General features: G+C 28.5%; 1 protein-coding gene across 1 annotated transcript; it reads left to right on the top strand.

Moving 5' to 3' along the window:
- Positions 1-7,508: 7,508 nt before the first annotated feature.
- On the top strand, positions 7,509-16,334 carry LOC105366092 (trypsin-1-like). Its single transcript, XM_011504409.1, has 6 exons — positions 7,509-7,591; positions 7,716-7,810; positions 8,662-8,747; positions 8,931-9,069; positions 9,172-9,279; positions 15,946-16,334. The coding sequence occupies exons 1-6, from the start codon at positions 7,537-7,539 to the stop codon at positions 16,306-16,308; spliced, it is 846 nt and encodes a 281-aa protein (XP_011502711.1). The 5' UTR covers positions 7,509-7,536; the 3' UTR covers positions 16,309-16,334.
- The last annotated feature ends 5,599 nt before the right edge of the window (positions 16,335-21,933 follow it).

The raw sequence follows: 21,933 nt of genomic DNA, 5'->3' as shown, positions 1-21,933 counted from the left end.
AAAGGTCGACGACAGACAATTGCAATGCATTCATTGCAAGGAATGGCACCCAATTTGGAGATGTAGTCAATTCAAGCAGCTTAGCCACGCACAGAAACTGGCGGTGATCAAGGAGAGAAGGCGATGCCTTAACTGCCTGGGCAACCATTTGCTGCAACCATGCCCAGTCAAGAGAGAGTGCCACTTATGCAACCAAACGACAACGTCCAGTCACTACATACCACATGACTAGACACGAAGCACACCAGTGCAATCGAGCACCAGCCACCAATGAGATTGGTAGCTACTGCGGTAGTCAAGGTAATCGTACAATCAATCATACATCAAGCCCGGCTGCTCACATACACTAGTTCTGAAATCACAATCATCCGGAAAGGTTGGCGCGACTATTTCATGTGATACCCAAAAGGTCTGAAATACTTGTACACGGAATCATCAAGTCTTCACCACATTTACCTATAGCACAATTGTCGATGTTCGGCTGGGTAATTATTGGACCAGCCGGCAACTACACTCACACTGCAACATCAATGACCATAATCACAGAAGAGCTAGAAGATAGCCTGCAAAATCTACTACTAAGATTTGGATACTAGAAGAAGTAGCAAGGGAACCAAACGGTCAACTTAATCCAGATCAACTGCAGTGTGAACAGTACTACATAGAGAATCAATCACTGGCAAGCACTGGAAGGTATGTGGTTAAAATCCCCCTTTCAGAATCACCAGAAACAGTCGGCAACTCATACAACGTGGCCCATCGATGCCTGGTGCGCCTACAAAAATGGTTCACAAGGGACGACAATTATCGCACGCTATACATTCAATTCATGACAGAATACGAGAACATGAATCATAGGCGAATACTACCGGCAAATTACCAGTCCAACAAAAAGTAAGAGTCGTCTTTAACGGATCGAGCCCATCATCAACTGGGCGATAATTGAATGACATAATGCACACCGGCGCCAATCTAAATCCAGACATTGTAGATGTACTAATTTGGATCCGCAAACACAAGTACCAATTCTCCACAGACATCAGAAAGATGTACCGACAAATATTGGTCCACCAAGATGACTGGGATCTACAGCAAAGCCTGTGGATAAACGAACAGGGCAACGAAGTCGTTTATCAATTAACCACTGTTACATATGGGACCAGAGCGGCCCATTCCTAGCTGTACGAACACTCCTTCAACTCATACAGGACGAAGGAGATAACTATCCACTCGCTGCACCCCCTAACAAATACGGAAGATACGTGGACGACATCTTTGGCGGTGCAGATAATTTAAGCCAATTAGTGAAGACAGCAACACAATTAAGGGACCTTCGTATGGCGGGCGGATTCGCATTAGGAAAATGGCACTCCACCAACAAGGAAGTAATCACCGCCATTTAGGCACCACCGAATCCGGAACAGTCTGTAAACTTAACCGAAGATGCCAACAACATTCTAGGACTACAATGTAGGCCCCACGAAGACATCTTCTCATTCTCAACATCATTGGCTCCCCAAGCAACCACCACATCAAAACGTACTATTCTCTCTGACATTGCAAAATTGTTTGATCCATTGGGATTCGCATCCCTCGTTGTAATACGAGCCAAGATACTACTTCAAGAACTATGGCTCCACACTGTCAGATGGGATGATCCTCTCCCAGCTAATAAAACTATAACTATTAATTTTATGTTTTAATTTGTAAATTAGATAAATTTCCCACATATTTTAAATAAAATTATTTTTAATAAATAACTTCATCTAACTTATATATTTGAAAATATTAAAAAATAAATTTCCGAAAATGTTAAATCTAACTTAATCCGAACTCAAAATTATGATAAAATTGGTGATATTGTCGTAGAATTTAAAAGAAAACTTATTTGCAGTGACTTCTCCAAGTATATTAAGAATATATTTAGAATAAAAATTTTCAGAGACTGCTTTCAATATTTTTTTTAACTTATAACCACAAAATCGACCAAAATCTCTTAAAATAGCTATTAAAAAAGATCTTAAGTCTTCTAATGTTAAACAGAATCCAAACTTGGAAATACATCCGTTTCAGAGAATCTGAATTTTCAAAAAGTGATACATGTAACGAACTCATTTGACAAGTATAATAGAAATCTAAATTTCAACTTTTTTCAATATGCGTAATTTCAGTATGTCATTCTACCGAGTGACACACAAGAATTGCTAGTATTAATACAAACTAGATTTTTATATATGGATATTCACAGATTTAGATTAATTTATCTATTGTTTTCATTTTATATTTGAATCAATCTTTTTGTTATACATTTTATCATTAAAATTTGATTATAATTTTATTATTATTTTATTAGTTACTTACTGTCTGAGGTCAGACTAAAGCTTCCCTGAGGTGTTGAGGGGATGCTAGCTGGCAAGTGGAATGGACAGTGCAGTAATTCAACACGGCCTTTGTATGAGTTGATTTCCTTTATTGAATATAAGAATATAATAAATAGTCAGTTGTCTATTGAGGTGAGATTGAAAGTAGGATACAATGAATAGCCGAGAGTTTCTTTAGGTAATCTGTGATAATAATCTTGTGAGTGTATTCTTGGTGGTGCGCGCGATTCTCCTACTCGTGGTTGTGATTCGTAGTGGTGGAGGGAGATGCGCCGATAAAGAGTCTTGACGCCGCCGGTTGCCGCTACCGATAAGCTGGAACTGCCTCTGAGGCGCTGTGAGAGGGGAGCGTTGGTGTGACGTCACTCTTGAGGAAGGGGTCTTGGCGCCACCTGCTGCCGCTACCGATAAGCTGGAGCGACCTCTGGGGCGCGGTGAGAGGGGAGCCATACTGTGACGTCACTCTTTAGGAAGGGGTCTTGACGCCGCCGGTGCCGCTACCGATAAGCTGGAGCGGCCTCTGGAGCGCGGTGAGAGGGGAGCGATACTGTGACGTCACTCTTTCTGGGCAATGATACCGTTATCTTGATATGCTACTTACTTAGTTCGTGTGTTGGTGATCCGTAAGAACGTGTGTAATAGCATAACTTACGTGTGTTGGAGTCGATCTCAGTTGAATTGATGATACGCAAGAACGCGTGTAATTGCGTAGCTTGCGTGTGTTGGAGTCGCTCTGTGTGTGTTGGATATAAATTCTATGCACGTGGAGTTAACTTGTAAAATGGCGATTCGGAATTATAGTCGTATATTCGAGTTTTTCGGTTTACAAACAAATGTTCGCGAGCTTATACCTCTGCCACTTTTAGTCCGCTTAAAAATACTGCAATCCGTAATACTTACTTTATATTTTTTAATTATTATTAAGTCATTCAGTATTCATTTGTAATTAAATATAACTTCATTCCAATCTATTGTACTATAATAAGAACAAAAAAATTTGGAAAAAATCAGTTAATTCCACTTATTTAATTGCCAAGTATAATCAAGAACTTCATATACACATTCGGATTTTATTTTTTTCAAATTTTTTTGTTCTTATTATAGTACAATAGATTGGAATGAATAAATCTATAACGAGGACTTCCGAGAAACTTTGTCATAACAATTCGATAGATAGTAGGGATTTATTGTATTTTATATAAATTAAATCATGACATTTTTGGGTAGTTTAAAAAAAATATATATGCCATTATCTATTAATTATTATCAATTGTTGATTAAAATACATATTTATCATTTTCATTAGTACGTGTTAAGTTTCATTTTTATATTTAACAAAATATTATAGAAACAGAAGTCGAAAAAAAGGATGCAAAAGTTAAAATTATTATTTTATAAAAATTAGAAAATTGTGGATTTTTAACATTTTTTAATAATTTATATAACATAATTTTACTAAAATTATTTATATATTTGTAATGCCACAATTAAATATTACATGTATAAGCATAAAATTTTATGTATAAAATTTGTTTAATTATTAGTCTTTAAATACATTATGAATTATAGAATAGGCACTGAATTGTTTTAAAAGGGATCACTCTTTATATTTGTTATTAATTTAATATATTTTATAATTTTCTTATCATTACACTTAATTTAAATAACATTAATCCAAATAACCCATGGTTAAATAACACCTGTGGATATGTACATGTCAATGAGGGGAGAGCGGAGAATACAGAAGATCAGAAAAGTACACAGACCATTATACATACATTTTCTCAGTAATTACAAGTTTATATGTGCTCACTTAAACTTGTACCGACGTACCTGTATTATATGTCATAATAATAATATTAATTGAATGAATGCATTGTTTTAGGTAGCTACGATTGTAAATAGATTAATACAGACTATTATTAAAATTTCTTTACATTAAATTGCAGAAAATAATAATCGAGGGTTTTAACTGAAAAAAAACTCTATTTTATTTCTTGTTTTCAATAAACACAAATTAAATAGTGCAATAATTTTAATGGGGCAATTGCTCTTAATGAATTAAATGATTTAATAAAATACATAATTCATAATTAAGCGAGAAAATATTTACTTTCAGTTGCTTATTATATTATCTTTTTTATAATAATAATTTTTATAATGAAAAAATATTATAAAATTGACAAAAGACTGATGGATGCTTTTTTCTTTCGTTTTAATTCGCTTCAAGTTTGTCTATATTTTAAAGTTTACATTCATTTTAGATATCATAGATACCTTAATTTTTATTTAAATTGTCGCTAAATTAAAAATTTATTGCTTCTTATTATTTTTCAATTTTATATATATTTAGAATTTTATACATACATTTTAAAATTTCTTATTTACTATTTTTACGTGGATTTTATTTAGTTTAAGTTCCTCTGTATATTACAAGTATTAATATTTTAAATTTATAAAATAAATATCACGCACTTATTAATTGAATGTTTAATATATTGTCCCAAAGTAGCATCTTCATAATTTTCTTTAATTATAACTAGCAGTTGAAATTATTCGAAACCTTTAATTAATTAAATAATATAAATTATCATTATATATTTTGAAATTAAATTAAATTAATAAAAATTAAATTATAATAAACAAAGTATAAATAACTATAATGTACATAATTCGCGATATACAAAAGAAATGTTTAAAAAAGTAGAAATTATGACGACATTAACATTTTTGTTATAATAATTAATAAAATAACAATAAACTAGTGTAGTAGTCAATAAAATAATTAGTATTTTTATTATTCCACAATTAGAAGTTTTAATAATTCAGTTGCAGCATAAAATTCAATATTAAGCATACTATGTTAGTATTTGCTATTGATATTAATTTGATATCAAATTAATATAACTTATAACTTTATACTCTTATAACCTTGAATAATCATAATTTATATATCTATATATCTACAGAATAGTATCATGAATTAGAAGCTCAACTGATTGTATATGTACCTTATTTATCTATTTAGATTCCTCCAACTGTTGAACACTTAATATTTCGAAATATTTTCATATAGTTGTAGAATGAAATAAACAATGAGCATTTTTTAAATGAAAAAGTTTTAAAGGATGAAATAATAAACGTAAGTTTAAGGACATTATAAATATGAATTTAAGGAATGTATGAATGATAATTATACCGAATTTAATTTGTAAATCTTAGAACAATTAAAAAGCAATGAACACAAAAGAATTGGGTTTACAAAAGTATAGAGAATTAATAAAAAGTGAAGTCAAAAAGTGGATTAAATCAGTATAAATATAAACATTGTTGAATTTTATTTCTGATTTTTATTGGATAAAATAATCAAAAGGTTGATTCTATGGTTTTCAAGAATTTTGATTTTTTAAATTTTTTATGAAATTATAGTTTTTTAATATGTAAACAGATTTGTTATTTGAATTTTTCAGTGACATAAATATGTTATATGAATAAAAATATTTATTTAAGAAAAAACATGAATTTATTCGATTGTAAAATGTAATAAAAATATAATGAAACTATTTTTGTATGCAATGTGAAAAAATAAATATAAGAGTAAGAATGTATAAAATGACAATAATAAAATTATAAAGAAAACTGTGCAGCAAAACTATAAAGTGTTTATTATTCATATATTATTTTAATTTTGTAAATAAGAAAATTATATGAAAATAATTTTTAAATACACTAAACAAATAAACATCTACAGTAAAGAATCAAATATTAAATATGAGTTTTGATAACATATCTTAGCATTATTCAGTACAAACACTTATTTCTTAATGTTTCAAATATTTCATTACTATACTTGTATTGTTTAAATTATATATAAAATAATACACTATTAAATAATATTTTATATGATTGACTATAATTGTATTTGATATATTAAATTATCATTATATTAAAAGTTATAAATTTTTTAACACAATAAATAATGCTACAGGAATGATGAAATTTTTAATTAAATTTTTGCATTGTAATCAAAATAGCAATTCTAATTATTTTATAAAAAAATTAATTCACAATAAAATAATTTATACTACATTGAAATTTATCAACTTTCAAAATAATCAATTTGAATAATTTTATAAGGAAATTAATAAGATATAACTATTATACATATTATACATTTTATATGCACATAGTGTATATATTTTTTAATTGGGATAAATACTAAATTAATTAGAAAATATATAAATGAAATCTTTTAATTTTAAATTATTCTATAACGTTAGAAAATTTATAGAAAATAGCAAAAAATTTAGCATATTTACAACATATAAATGAAGTAACGTTGTATGAAAATATATATTTAATGTTTATACTGTCAACGTGATGAAACATTTAGATAAATAGACTTTTTAATTTGGAAAATGAATGTAGGAAGTTTAGGTTCGAATTAAAATTATAGTTTTATATTTTAATTTAGAATTTTCTTTGTAAAATCTCAATAATGTCGATAATAAATTTGCTGTTGTATTACAGACAATAAATAAATTTCTACTTTTTGTTTTGAATTCTAACGTAGATTTCATTCTAATGCAGGTTTTGAGAATTTCAATTTTTATTAATCTTTCCGTATGCGCTTATAAGTTTATTGTATATTTATTTTAAAATGTTTTTTCTTAAAAAAGATTGTTATAAAAGTAATTCTTATTTTTCCAGTTCAAGTTAATAAACAATTTAAATATTGTAAGTCAAATAAATATTTTTACTACGGGGAATTAATTTCTACCTTAGATATACAGCTTTTTAACTTTTTATAGTCTCAAATAACTGATGATTCTTATTCCTTATCTTCACAAAACAGTTAAATTAAATAGTTTAATAGATAAAGGTAGTACCAAAAATATCTTTAAATGCGATCATAACACAAGTGTTCGTAAAAAGAATAATGAAACCACTAATATAAAATAAATATTAAAACATATTTTATTAATTTCAATTTATTACTTACTAGTGTAGTTTAGTTATTAATATAAATAAATATTAAAACACATTTTATGACTTGAAATTAGGAATATAATATATATATATAATATCCATGCTTACAATTGTAATTTAGTTATTAGTATACAGAGAGCAAAAAAATATTATTTTATCATTCAATATGAAGTTTCTCTGTCTTTTGCTACTGATTATTTGCATAAATATATATTTTGTAGGTAAGTTCTTATGAATTTATTATATATATGTATATATATATATATATATATATATATATATATATATATATGCATGTAAACATCAATTATAACATAAATAATTTAAGTATTGATTTATAAAAAGTTGGTTTGGACAACTTGGATGATTTCGAATTTTACCATAGGAAAAATAGAATAGTTGGCGGTATAAATGCTTCTATAAATAGTTTACCGTATCAAGTAAGTATTATGTAAAGTAAGTTGTAAAATTATATATAAATTACAGTTTTTATTAAAATAATTCTGAAAGCTGTATAAATCTATTTTTATTACAAAAATTTAATTTAGGAAAAGTATGAAAACAATTGTTTAGAATAAAAATCCATTTGAAATTGATATATATATATATACACAATATAATATTAAATTATGAATAATTTAGTAAAAATTTATTGAATATGTTATTAACGATTTTTAATGACTTACAATTAATTTCTTCGGTTACCAAGATTTCATGATATACATATGCCATTTTCAAATATGGATACGTTATATTCATTTATTTTTTGAATTTATATAAAAATATTCTAATTACATATATATATATATGACTAAAATTTAGATTAAAATTACGATTTTATTTTTCAATATATTTTGCATTGTATGAAAAGGTAAACATTCATCAATTTTAGATATTTAAAAATTATTTTAAAAATATTCATTGAAAAAATACAAAAATACTAGTTGTTTTCTTTAAATGTTCTAACTTTTAATTATAAGTTTGGTTTAGTCGTTTTTGAGCTAATATGTGCTCAATATTAGGTTAAAATATATACATTTTATTCATTTATTTCAATCTGGATATATCTACTTATATTTTCTGTCAAAATTAAATTGAATTAATTCGTATAAATTTTAATATTATAGTATTATTAATAATAAATCATATAATAAAAGTAAATCGAATTCTACTGTAAATTAAAAATATTTATTATTGCGTAGTCATTTTAAAACATAGTATTTTTAAAAAATATTAAAAATATGTTTATTATAATGTAAAAATAAAATTGCATATTGAATAAATATTACAGGCCCAGCTTCTTCAAAATGGTCATTTGATTTGTGGTGGAACTATAATTTCAAAATTATGGATTGTAACAGCTGCTCACTGTATTTAGTAAGTCAATTTATATTATATTATTAATATTAAATAATAAATTATAAATAAATTTTTTTTAATTATAAATCAATAATTAATTAAATAAATAAGTTAAAAAAAAAATTCATAAGTTCACTACTTTAAATGAGTTTCTATAATAATTAGTATGATCATTAAATTAATATAATAACATAATTAAAGCAAATCTAAACCAGTTTGGTCAATTATTGTGGGATCAGCAGATGTGTCAACTGGTGGAGAACATCATAAAATTAGTAATATAATTGTACACCCGAAATATGATAATCAAACTGAAGACAATGACATTGCTCTAATCAAGGTATTTTATAATAAATATATTTAAGTTACAGAGAAAGATTAGCATTGTAAATTCTAGAAAAATTATATATTAAAATATAAATTGTTTATTTGTAATATTTAGCTAGCTAAACTTATTGTGTTTAACCGACACAAAAAATCTGTTCCTCTAGCTATAGTACCACCGAAGACTGGAGATTTAATGATAATTTCTGGATTTGGAAAATTAGGCGTGAGTATAATCCAAATTATCATAATATTAAATTGGAATATACCAAATAATAATTTTAACAATATTTACTGATATTTTATAATCTATAATTTTTATTAAAAATTTTATATTTAATTGTGAATTATCATTAATTCATATTTTCTTTCATTTGATTAAATTCACAGAATTTTCAAAACTTATTCTACAAGTATAATTTAAATTAATTTTTTAAATTATATTTACATAATTTTTTTCATTAGTTGTTTTGATTAAATATTTTTGCTAAAATATTTCAAATTAAACTATTATGTGCTTCAAAATATAGACATACAAATCGGTTAATGATATAATGACCAATTGACATAACTTTTGTTAATAATTATGAAATAGAAATGAAGTTAAATAATTAAAATCTTTATTTATTAATTCATAATTATTAAATTATCAGAATTAAAAATTATTTTATCGATTGTTTTACTTTGACAAATTTGAATAAAAATATTAAAATTTTTTAAATAAAACAATCTAAGTTGAATTCACTTAAATAAAAACTTAATTGAATTATTTTAATAAAAATTAAATTGATATATATATATATATATATATCCATTTTCTATTTAATTGAGATAAACATTTACAATGAATCATTTGATAATGCACACACAAATAATAAGATGTGCCATCGCCTAACCACGTTCATTGCCACTGATGCTAGCAACCATTGTTATATTGATACTGCTAATCATTACGTGCAAAAAGTAGTGGAACTGTAGGGACATAGGCAATAATAATAATAATCATTGTCTCTTGAAGAATTCAGACTTTCATGAAGAATTCAGGTTCAATAATCTCCTTGCCCGTTGAAATTTATCTTATGCTTAATCGGTTATATTATTGGTGTTATTGTATGTTTCTTATATTTATTTTTACCTTTATCTAATTTCTTTTATAACTCTTACGTGTACTTTTATTTATTTATTATTGCTCATGTATATACTTTCATAAACTTGCTCATTAAAATTCTTACAAAATAGAATAATCTTTTAACTATACTCACATTTAATTTACAATATATTTGAAATTATTAGAACTATACGTTTTAACGCAATACGATAAACGTAATATATATTATGTACGATAGATATATTACTCTTGTTGTAGAAATTAATTTATTTATAATATTATTTGTTTGTTTCCATTTTATTGTTACGCTTGATATTAACATTAAAGTAATTTTTTAATAGAAAAAATTGTTATTACAATCCTTATCAAGAATAGTTTCGCTTATTAACTTCTATTCAATAAACAAATACTGCTGCAATTAAAAATTTGAATTTATCTATCGTTATTGAAATTATATCATTCAATTAGAATACAAACCGTGGCACTGATGAGCACTTCACCCAAGAATATAATTTTTGGATGTAAAGAATGTGTTAATAAAAAATTGAAACTGTCGTTATTTAGTTAGCAGCTACCTTTAGACGTAAACTAAGAGGTAGCAATTGATAAACTCACTATCTTGGGAATTAACGAGACCACTGACCTTTTCAAATGAACTAAAAATATCAGTTAATTACTGAAACTACTAAATATAGAGGATTTCTGTATTCTGTAGAAAAAATAAATAACAAAAATATTATCGATAAGGCAATGATATTAATATCCTCCCATCAATGCACCTATATAAGTTGGTGAAAGGAATAGACGACTTCATATAACGTATAATTTTGTGAATGATGTGTTGTGTACAGATAAATTATGTTACAGTTTTATGTGATTGTATTATATTCTTTCAAATTATGGAAAAATCGCAAACTTAATATTATATGTTAATATAAACTCAATGCATAAATATAACTTAACGCATATATTAAATTGATAAAATGATACATCACAAATCTGTAAATACAACTACTAATGTTATTATAATAGTCGAGCTCTAGGTTCATTTCGTAATCTGAAATTTGATTTTTTTTATTTTATTGAGCTTTTTCAATTATTGTTATAATTGAAAAATTGAAACTTATTAATCAACTTAAAAATAGACAGTTATTTAAATAAATAAATCAAACTTTGAAAATAATAGAAATTAAAACTTATTGAAATTTCTAAATAAAATTTATTGTGGAATAGTATAATAAACAAGCTATTATAGTAATACTACTACAGGAGTCGATTATTCTACATTTCATGTGCAAGAATTATATGTTTGTAGTGACTGTGAATTTAACACATTTCTTCTTCAATAGAATTGTGAGTTTAATACATTTGCGACTGCAAATCAATTATAGATACTGCACGAGCATACTATATATATATCAGTCAAGATGCCCGCACAGATATAATAAATTACAGTTGCAGGGATGTGGAAGCAGGTATCGAATACAGAGACATGTTAAAAAAGTCCAAGAATGAAGGTATGAAAAAATGTACTAAGAAGTAGATATATTAAAAGAAAGTACACGAAAAAAATGTGTAATGAAGCATTTATAACTCACAAAGTGACACGCGCTCTTTTTTCTGTGCGAAGTTTTTCACACATAAATCTGAGTTGAAAGTTACATAGCTTCTTCTACGGTTCAGAGAGATCGTTTATTGACCATTCTTACGTTAATTCATATTTAATATACATACATATACGTCAATACGTACGCTTATTATGCACATGTAAATATAAATATATATATATATATATATATATATATATATATATATTGATATAGATATAGATACTTGAAAATTCATATTTTTATATGCACGTATTCTTTTCTCATACACATGATATACATAGCATGTGATATATGTTTAAAATTAATTTGTAATAGAATTTCAAAAACCTTATTACCGTATGTTTAATATTTTAAGTTTAGTACCTGTTTTTATGAGTCCAATTTTATCTTTACATTTCATCAATTTTTACTTATTGATGTAACTAGTCTTGCTATCTTTCTTCTATGCTTAACTGAGTGCATTTGTCGCTTATATTCTTAGATGTTGTAATATACGCAGTGGTATATTTTATTTTTCAATTGTATTAAGTTTTGATTCAATACTTATCTTTTTTAATGTGCATAGTATATTTCATTTCTCTTTACGTTTTAATTCTAGTATTCTATTTCTCATGAATTACATTTTACTCTACTCATACTTATATATTTCAACAAAATATATACTCATGACCAATTAAATTTTACTTTTTTAAATAACAAAATGATAATTTAATAGTGCGTAGCTTAATTTATCCGAATGAAATTTCAACATATATATATATATATATATTGCACTAAATGTTTGCTAAAAGCTTTTATGCTTTTCTTTCATTGTTTTCGTTCTATATCTATAAGTATTTGAACAAAATGTAATTAGGTTTAATTACACAATTAACAGAATATTTAAAATATTGTGTTGATTAATTTTATTTCAAAATGTCCTTATTAAAATTCTGTTGTATCCATTTATACCATTAGGATATCCCGGAAGAAGAATGTAATACTAAAAACATTGCTTTTCTATAAGGTCATCATATATTTAATAACTAAATTCAACTATTATTTATTACTATTATAATTAGTATCTATATATTCCTTTATTCAAAAAACTAAATTTAGATTGAGTTTGTTTGTACGCATTGAAAAGAATATTTTTCTTCAATCCTTTGACCTCTTTTAATATTTTTGCAATTTATTTATTTTAAAATTATGTATATATGTATATTATATCTACATTATGCATAAATTATAATAAACAATATTTTAATAAAAGTTGTAATATGTTCATAAACAAATATTGTATACTCTTATTATATCTTAATTCATTTAGTTGCAACCATTTTCATAAAACATTTATGTAGACATTGTACTTGTATTAAATCTTTTTATTGCGTACGAAATTAGATAAGTATTTCTTAAATTTTTTTATTTAGTTATTAAATTAATTTCAATATTCATTCATTTTTCTCCTCATTGCCTCTTAATTTCCATTTATCTTCTAATTTCCTCGCTTATATTTTCATTTAAGTTGTTAATGTTATAAGTTAATTTGAGAGGTTGAAATTATTGAAATAAAAAAATAATATTCAATCATTTGTATGATATTTGTATGTAAAAAAGATTTTTAATATTAAAATAAAGAAAATTATAATTCTCATGTAAAATATAAAATCAAACAAAAATGTACATTTTATTTACATAAAAAAATCTGCATAAAAAATTTTAATATTTAAATTTTTTCCTTTATTTTACACTTAAAAATAATTTAATATATATTTATGGCAATGTTTTTTTCTTATTATAAATAAAAAATAATTTTAAAAATAGCACAACTGTTTCATAAGATATGTAATCAATTCTTGAGCAAATTTTTGTAGTAATTCTGTTCGGGATTGAAGCAATTTTCAAGGCCGGCGATTGTCGGTATCGCCGGCCTTTTTAGATCTCAGATTTCCGTAAACACTTTGGACGAGAATTTTCGTATACTTGTTATGTTTTGGTTTCAAATGACCTGCAGTGTTTATATGGTTTTCGAGTAATAACATCGCCTAGAATTCTCTAAAGTTATTACGCCTTGTTTTTTTTCGTCGAATTCTCGAAACTTCTAGATTTTTCTTTGTGCGCCTCATGTAAGATTCCAGTGCAACAACAACGATGCTTTGTTGCCAGATAAGTAAGCCGCCACGTGGATATATAAGACAAGCACATGGCGAGCCTCGCCCTCTTGCTGAAGCTCTCTTGCTGCGAACCTCTTGCCGTGATCCGACCGCAGTCAACCGACCACAGTGAACCGATCAACAGTGAACTCTATATCAGAAGAAGCCATGGCACTGGTCTCGGTCTGCTCTCAGCAGGACAGTGATGGAACGGTAAGTATGTTTCAGCAGAGCCGCCACGGAATGACCAAGCCTTCCGTTTCGTGCGCGTATTCAACAGGCTTATAGTCTCATTGTATATCAATCGGTCAACAGTTATAACGTTATTCAGCTAATGTTTTCGTCCACACACTAATCGCTCAGTTATATCACACAATGAAGCCATCAACGAGACACAAATCTAATTACCAAGCAGGCCACACACATGCAAGCAGTCAAGGGTGCTGACTGCATTAAAGGAAACTTACATTGCCATCCAACGAGATACAAGTCTAATTGCCTAGCGTGCCACACACATACAAACAGTCAAGGATGCTGACTACATGACGGGAAATTACACTGCCACAAATAATCATAGTCTCCAGGTATACCATTCGTATACACATTATCAAGGCCACACGTCCTACACAGGAGTGTGAGCACAGATCTGCTAATTCCTGGCAATATGAGCAGAGGCCACTCGTTCGTATAGACATTCTCAAGGTCACACGTCCTACACAGGAGTGTGAGCACAGTACTGCTAGTCCTTACAACACTGGCAGAAGCCACGACATCGTCACCATCAAGAAGCAACCTCATCATTGAGATAAGACAGAGTTTTACACTCTTCTATATGAAGTAAACCATGCTTATTATAAATGTAATTGTTAATAAATTATATGTTACAGAAGTTTGCACATATTACACCTTTCTATAATCCTTCCACTTGATTCCCATTCAAGCATCTGCTAGAGCGGGCGGTAAATTATTAAAGCTATCGAAACACTGGCAGTTCGAGCTAGAAAATAACATCACTTTCCAACAAATTCATATCATTAAACAATAATTAAAATTAGACATTTCAAAATTAATTGCCTTTCTATCATACTTTGACTTCATAGTTCATATATTTTTCAATTAATTTAATTAATTCTTTTCTATAACAAATATACTATATTTACATAATTCTTTACATTTTCGATTTTTTTTTACATTACATTCATTACAAATACATTACAATTACATTCGATTTTTTAAATATTTAAATTAATGCATGATTAGATTATCAATACGGTACTTTTTATGTAAAGTTTCTTAATACATATTACAGATGCAAATTAATCAATGGATAGACAATACATTATTAATTTATAAATTATAATGGTAAAGGTATATTTAATATTTTTGTAGTTACTGGTATGATAAATTTTATATATAAATTTTTATGGTCGAGTTCTTTAAGATTTAATATAATTTACATAATAATGATAAAAAAAATGTAAGACTGTATTTTTTATTAATATTGTTTAAACTAAATTCTACTAGATATACTAAACTATAAAAATAATATTTGTGATATATTCATTTTATTTGAAAATTAATTTTCTAAAAATATAAGGATTTCATTTTGTATTAGACTTATATTTTATATTTTATTTTTACAAAATACTCGAGCAACACTTTGTTTTGTATTAATGGTATTTTATTTTTTTTAATATTTTTATCCAAATTTTATGGTTCTGATGATACTATAAAACTAAGGATAGCATTTTATTTTAATACACAAAAGAGAAACAACGATGTGTTTTGTTATTAGATTATTAAATATAATCTATTTATTAATTTTAGCAACTATTAAAGGTGTTAGATTTTGTTATAAGAAATGTATATCGATCTATCTCAAAAATAGTAAAATAGATATTTTTAAAAATAATTTTGTAATTGTACATTAGTTTATTATTTATTATAATTTATTCTAACCATTTAAAAGGTGCTGAATTGATTATTAAGTAATTTAATCTACAATTAATATATAATATTTTTATTTCTAAAATTTATAGGAATATAAAGGTTATCCTTTAATTTTGGAAAAAGCAACGGTTATTGTAAGTGACCACGCTGCGTGCAAAATCAAATACCAAGGTGATCCGATTACGGATAATATGTTTTGTGCGGGTGCAGGTGTCACCGATGCTTGCCAAGGTGATTCTGGAGGTCCAGGTATCATCAATGGTTATTTAGCTGGTGTTGTATCCTCCGGGATGGAATGTGCCTCCATATATTATCCGGGAATATATACAAAGGTATTTAACTACCACAAATGGATAATTAAAACTATGAGGACCAGGAAATCAGGATTTCAAGAAATACTGCGTCATAGCTTTTTTGGGAAATTAATAGAACATTTGTTTACAAAAATATAAAACATTTACAAAAAATTACTTTTTAATATGTGAAAATTTTTTATTATTTTCGTTCGGTATAATTTTTATGCAAAAAAAATAAAAGAATTAGGTATAAACTAAGAAGTAGGAAAATAATTATTGCAAAAAAATTGATTTTATAAATATTTATAATATATATATATATATACTAAAATATGATTTAAAAATTTATTCTAATTTTACTCATAATTATTTAATGCATAATTTAATTTAATTTTGTAATTATTTATTTATAATAAAAGTTTAATCCATGCTGTACTATTTTTCATGTTCCTTTTAAAAATTGTAAATATAAACCATTAAAGTAATAGGGTTATTTTATAAAATACATACAACAGCAATCTAATATTTCCGATGCTTTTATAGTTTACATTTCAAAATTTTATTAGTTGTGTAATATAATTTTGAATTTTTTAATTTATTAATAGTACGTTGAATTATTAACCATTTTTATATTTTTAAAAGCTTTGCAATATTCAGTTTGTTTAATAAATAAATTTATATTAATAGTCAATAAGTATTTTGAATTTTATATTTCATAATATAATTTTATTTTGCTAATAAAAGTGATAACTTATTTTTAGTTGTACAATATTAAATAAATACAATTAAAAAATTTTTAGATGTTTTAAATTGATGCATTATATAGAAATGTAAAATTTACAACATTAATAATAAATAATGTTGACATAAAAATGATTGGCTGAATAAATTTATTCATAAAAAATTGTAAACGTGTTATCTATATTTATATTGCTCAGGATTGAAGTACCCAGCAATGAGAATTCATTGCTTTGTTTAATATATAATTCCATTACATTTAAATTTATTATAATGCGTAATATTTGAAGTAGTCGTTACGAAAATTCTCGATGTATTTAAAGCCATATACCGTATCTGCATAGCACCAAAGGAAGATTCTCGAATCTATTAAAGCTTGCTTTCCGAGAATTTGCCAGAATTTCCAAGAATTATAAACTCTAAATGTACGAAATTATATATGAGGAGCAACACACGACGAAGAAAAGCAGTTTTGTTGAATAAGTCAAAGTGAAATAGAGCAAGTCATAACAGTTAAAAGTTCTACACGTCTGTTTACGGGAATCCGTGCAAGGCATATTTATTTGTTTACATTATTCATTATTTATTGCTGGATTGCTATCGGTGCGCCCTCCACAACTTGACTCTTGTCAAACCGCATTGAGGGCGACGGTATAGTCTGGCATCACCAGCAAGCTATTTATACCATTTATTGTTATTACGACTCGCTTGATTATTATCAGACCGCTGAAGAGGGCGCTGATACTGTCTGGTAGCCCCCGCCACAGTATCTTTACTGCGGCACAGCGTCGATATTATCGGTCAGGCCTCTGTAACTTGATTCTTATCAGACCGAGGAAGAGGGTGCCGATACTGTTAGATAGTCCCCACTAATTATATCACGCCGATTCATTCCGATGTAAAGATCGCCGATGAGAACGCTTATGGCTTCGCGACTCTTGGGATTCTCTCCCCCATAAAGTACAATACGGCGTGCCCAGTATAACCAGCCCAGTTTTTGCCTTGCACTCCCAGACGACGTTCTACAATATGTGGCCAACTGTTGGAATCACGACGAGCTCAACGATTCCCACAACGACTGGTAAAAACAACTACCAATATAACATAGCCTTAAATAAAAGTCACTAAAACCAATTGTGTATACACTGAATTGATGCATTAAACTCTCAATCGTTCCTTCCCTTCTCCATCATTAATCCGGTAGTACGGTCTAATCCAACCACTTTGGTCTTCAGAGAATTCTGGTGGCTAGAATTCCAAACATATATAAATAAAGATTTAAATATACAGTTGTCTAAACATAGAGTACCGGGCGAGGAGGGCCAAGTAACTAAGATTAGTTGTGAGCTCCCGATGTTGATAGGAGGGTTGCAGGCTAGTGGAAAGATAGTATATGTATTCAATAAAGAGTAGTTTTGTTATTTAGTTTTGTTTTATTTATATAATTGCATTAGTTAAATTATAATGAGTTTTATTTATGATTGAGTGCTTGCTTTTCTTGATTTGAATGTGTTTTTGTCACTGAGCGCACACGTACGTCGCATACACAGAAAGAAGTTGATGCCTTGCAGGTCCTCTATATGTGACACAGGTGTAGATGAAATAATATACACAGATGAGCGAGGTCCTAAACCCCCGCGCTTCTTTGTATATGAGCACGTGGCGTGGCTTGAATTGCTTGTGGTATGTTTTGCAGATAGCTTTACGTATCTGCAGATTGGCGTGTATAGCTTGATATAGTTAAGAATTAATTTGGAATGGAACGTTACCTCGTGAGTCTGCAAGTTGTGTATAGCTATGTTTTGACTTTTTCTTTGAGTTGCCTCGTATGTCTCCTTGCAGTTTGATTGTGTATACTGTGCGAACTGATATTCGTAATTCTCGATTCCCTTTTTTACTTGTATTGCACTGCTGCGAATGTATGATTTGATTATCTATCACTTGTGTTGAATAGAATAATCTTGCGTAATTAGCTTGGACTTTCTAATTGTTTGACTGCGTTTTAATTGACTTGTTCTTTTTCTGTTAGATAAGATAAGATAAGTCATTGTGCCGTGCTAGTGTTGCCTTTTTTAAAGCCTTCTCTCGACCACGCGGTGGTCGGTGAGAATTCCCTCTCTTTTGGTGTCGCCAGTCAGAGCTGTCTTGTCGATCATGGCGTCGCCAATGAGATTTAGTCTTATTAGTGTGTCCAATCAGAATTCTTCTTTAGTTTATGGTATTTCTAATTACGGCACCTTTTGAGTGGTGGGATCTCCCACCAGTGAGTCTTTTCAAGATGGAGGCTCCAATGAGAGCGGGTCTTGCTCAACTCCCCTCTATGACGGGGATCTTGATGCCGCGCTTTTCCCTCTCCATCCTAGTATCATCGCATGCATTTCTTGTAATCATGCGAGTTACGTTCGTTCATTGATGTGAAGGTTAGGTGTAGCGTGATTTTTGAGTGGATCATCTGGCTTGTGTTTTTCAGACTAATTTTATGACTTGTCGTCGATAGATGCTTTGTGGCGAGGCCGTGTCAAATGTCTCGTCGCATTAGTTTTATGACGTGTTTTTGCTGGACACTTGAACCTTTGTTCTCGCCAGCTATGATTATGAATTGTATTTTCTTTATATATTCGAAGGTTTGCTGAATTGTTTAGATTTAGTTAATCCGAGGCGCGTTTGAATGTTTATTGTAGAATGTTTTTGCAGAACTCTTTTGCAGAAGAAAAATAATATATCATATATTCTTTGTTATTCAATAATATTCGTGAATAGTAATTCAGTAATATTCGTTCTTATTACAATGAAGTTATTTTGGTTTTACAGGCTTATATTGTATTTTTAGTATATTTTTAATATAAATAATACCGGCATAATTAGTATATTTTTTTAAATCTAAAATATGGTTTTATATTATTTTCATAATATATTATATTTTATTATATTCTAACTTACATCTATGCAATAGAAAAATTTAAAAAACCTTATTAAATGTAAGTGAAAAAATTCTTCGTCAAAATACTTAAGGCAATAAGGGCATCCTTTTCAAATCAAGACACATAGATCGATTAACATGTTTTTGAAATAATGAATTTTTATATATAAAAGTTTCTATGTATGTTTTATTTATTATGAAAATGAATGCACATATTAAAATTATAGTATAAACAAGAAAAAAGACCATTACAGATATCGAAATACCATGCAGTTACACACTCCCCAGTGTATTTATTAGCAGATGTTTTGGCACATAGCTGTAAAGATTGCAATTAATACATAAAGATATAACCTTTGTACTACCATAGTATTTAAAAAATAAAATAGTATAGTGGTTTGAAATTATTCGTCTTTCTTACATCTACCCTGCATTGTCATCTTAAACAATTAATACATTATGATTTTTAAAAATATCAGCCATTTACAAATTTTTTTTTTAATTTTTATATCTCATCAATGAAAAAATGACAAAAGCATGGATTGTCTGGGATCAGACTAAAAACCTCCCTTTGATGGTGGGTGGAGGTGTTGCTGGCAAGTGGAAGGGGCAATGTAATTATTCAATAATACATGCAGTGTTTCTTGTTTTTCCTTTATTAAATATAATAATATAATAAGTAGTTAAAGATAAATATAATAAAGTGTATGAATGAAGGTGTGAGCAAATAATTTGGAGATATTTCTTCAATTGGTTTACGTGCTGAGGAGAGTTGTGTGTACTCTCCGCGGTGTGAGGAGTGACTCCTTCCCTACCGAGAAGTGCCACTGTATTAGTATGCGTGACAGCCGCCGCTGTCGTACCGAAACCGTCTAAGTGAGACTGGATCGTTGCTGCTTTAGTGTCGGTGCGTATGAGCTGCTTGTTGTCGTACCGAAGCTTTCTAAAGGGGACCGGTTTGCTGCTGCCATAGTCGTCGGTGTGATCCGTTAATATATGTAGTATGATTTCGATAATTTCACTCTCGATTATGTTAATACTAGCGCGTTATTAATTTACGTTTAGTTAACGGATTCTGATAGTGTGGCATCACTATTGGACTGTTAGATTGCTTATTGTTTGAGTATTATGTACGTGTATCGCTACAATGAGTGATGACTGTAGAGAGAAGCTTAAAGATTGAATAGTGAGCCCGTCGTGTTGACTGTGTAATTGTTACTAGACTAGACTGGTCGCTGCGTGGCAAGTGCAGCCCTTAAATATTCTCATGGTAGTTTTAGACGCCCATAGCGATCTGGTATGCCCTAATATCTGTTGCTATGCCGATATTTGTCGTGACATCAATAGGGCATAGCTTTGTAAGGTTCATTGGGATTACTTTTCGGAATTATAATCGTATATTTGAGTTTGCGGCGTAGAAACGTTTCTCGAGTTCGCTGGCTAGTGTTTATAAACAACTGTCCGAGAGCTCATACCTCTCCCACTTTTGTATTCCGCTTGCAACTGTTTCAATCGATAACAGTCCCGAAAAGATTGTCCCGGGTTGCATGACCGGTAAAGTCTCGCACTGCTAATGAGAATTAAGCCGAGGTCTACTAGTAAATATGATAAGGTAAACGTGGGCCGTGAACGGTCAGGGGAAATAGGCGAGGGTTCACGAAAAGTGTGAGTAATATGCTGGAGATGCCAGTCTATGTCGTCGTTCTCAATGCGGTCTGACTAGCGTCACGTTGCGGAGGACGCACCGATAGCTGGCCAGCAATAGATAATAAATAATGTAAATAAATAGGTATACCTTTCATGGAATCCCGTAAAAGACGTGTAGAACATTAACTGTTATGACTTGCACTATTTTCATTTGGACTTACTCAACAAGACTAATTTTCTTCCCCGTTCGTTGCTTCTTAAATACGATTGCATACATTTGGTGTTATAAATTCTTGGAGGCTTTAGTGAATTCTCTGGAAGCAAGCTTTGATAAATTCGAGAAGCTTCATTTGTTGCTATGCAGACAAAGTGAGCGGCTAAATGTCCAGTGAATTTTTGTAACGTATAATTCAAATATTGCGCCTTGATCTTAATATAAAGTATCGGAATCGTATTATAACAAACAATAAATTGTT

Source organism: Ceratosolen solmsi, unplaced genomic scaffold (assembly GCF_000503995.2).
Source record: "Ceratosolen solmsi marchali unplaced genomic scaffold, CerSol_1.0 scaffold17, whole genome shotgun sequence".
Lineage (NCBI taxonomy): Eukaryota > Metazoa > Arthropoda > Insecta > Hymenoptera > Agaonidae > Ceratosolen > Ceratosolen solmsi.
Note: the sequence above shows the minus strand (reverse complement) of the source record. Positions and strands in the feature narration are given on the sequence as shown.

Coding starts and splice junctions, on each gene's coding strand:
- LOC105366092 (XM_011504409.1), top strand. CDS start 7,537: ATGAAGTTTCTCTGTCTTTTGCTACTGATTATTTGCATAAATATATAT. Junction 7,811..8,661: donor TAAATAGTTTACCGTATCAA/GTAAGTATTATG, acceptor TAAATATTACAG/GCCCAGCTTCTTCAAAATGG. Junction 9,280..15,945: donor CTGGATTTGGAAAATTAGGC/GTGAGTATAATC, acceptor TAAAATTTATAG/GAATATAAAGGTTATCCTTT.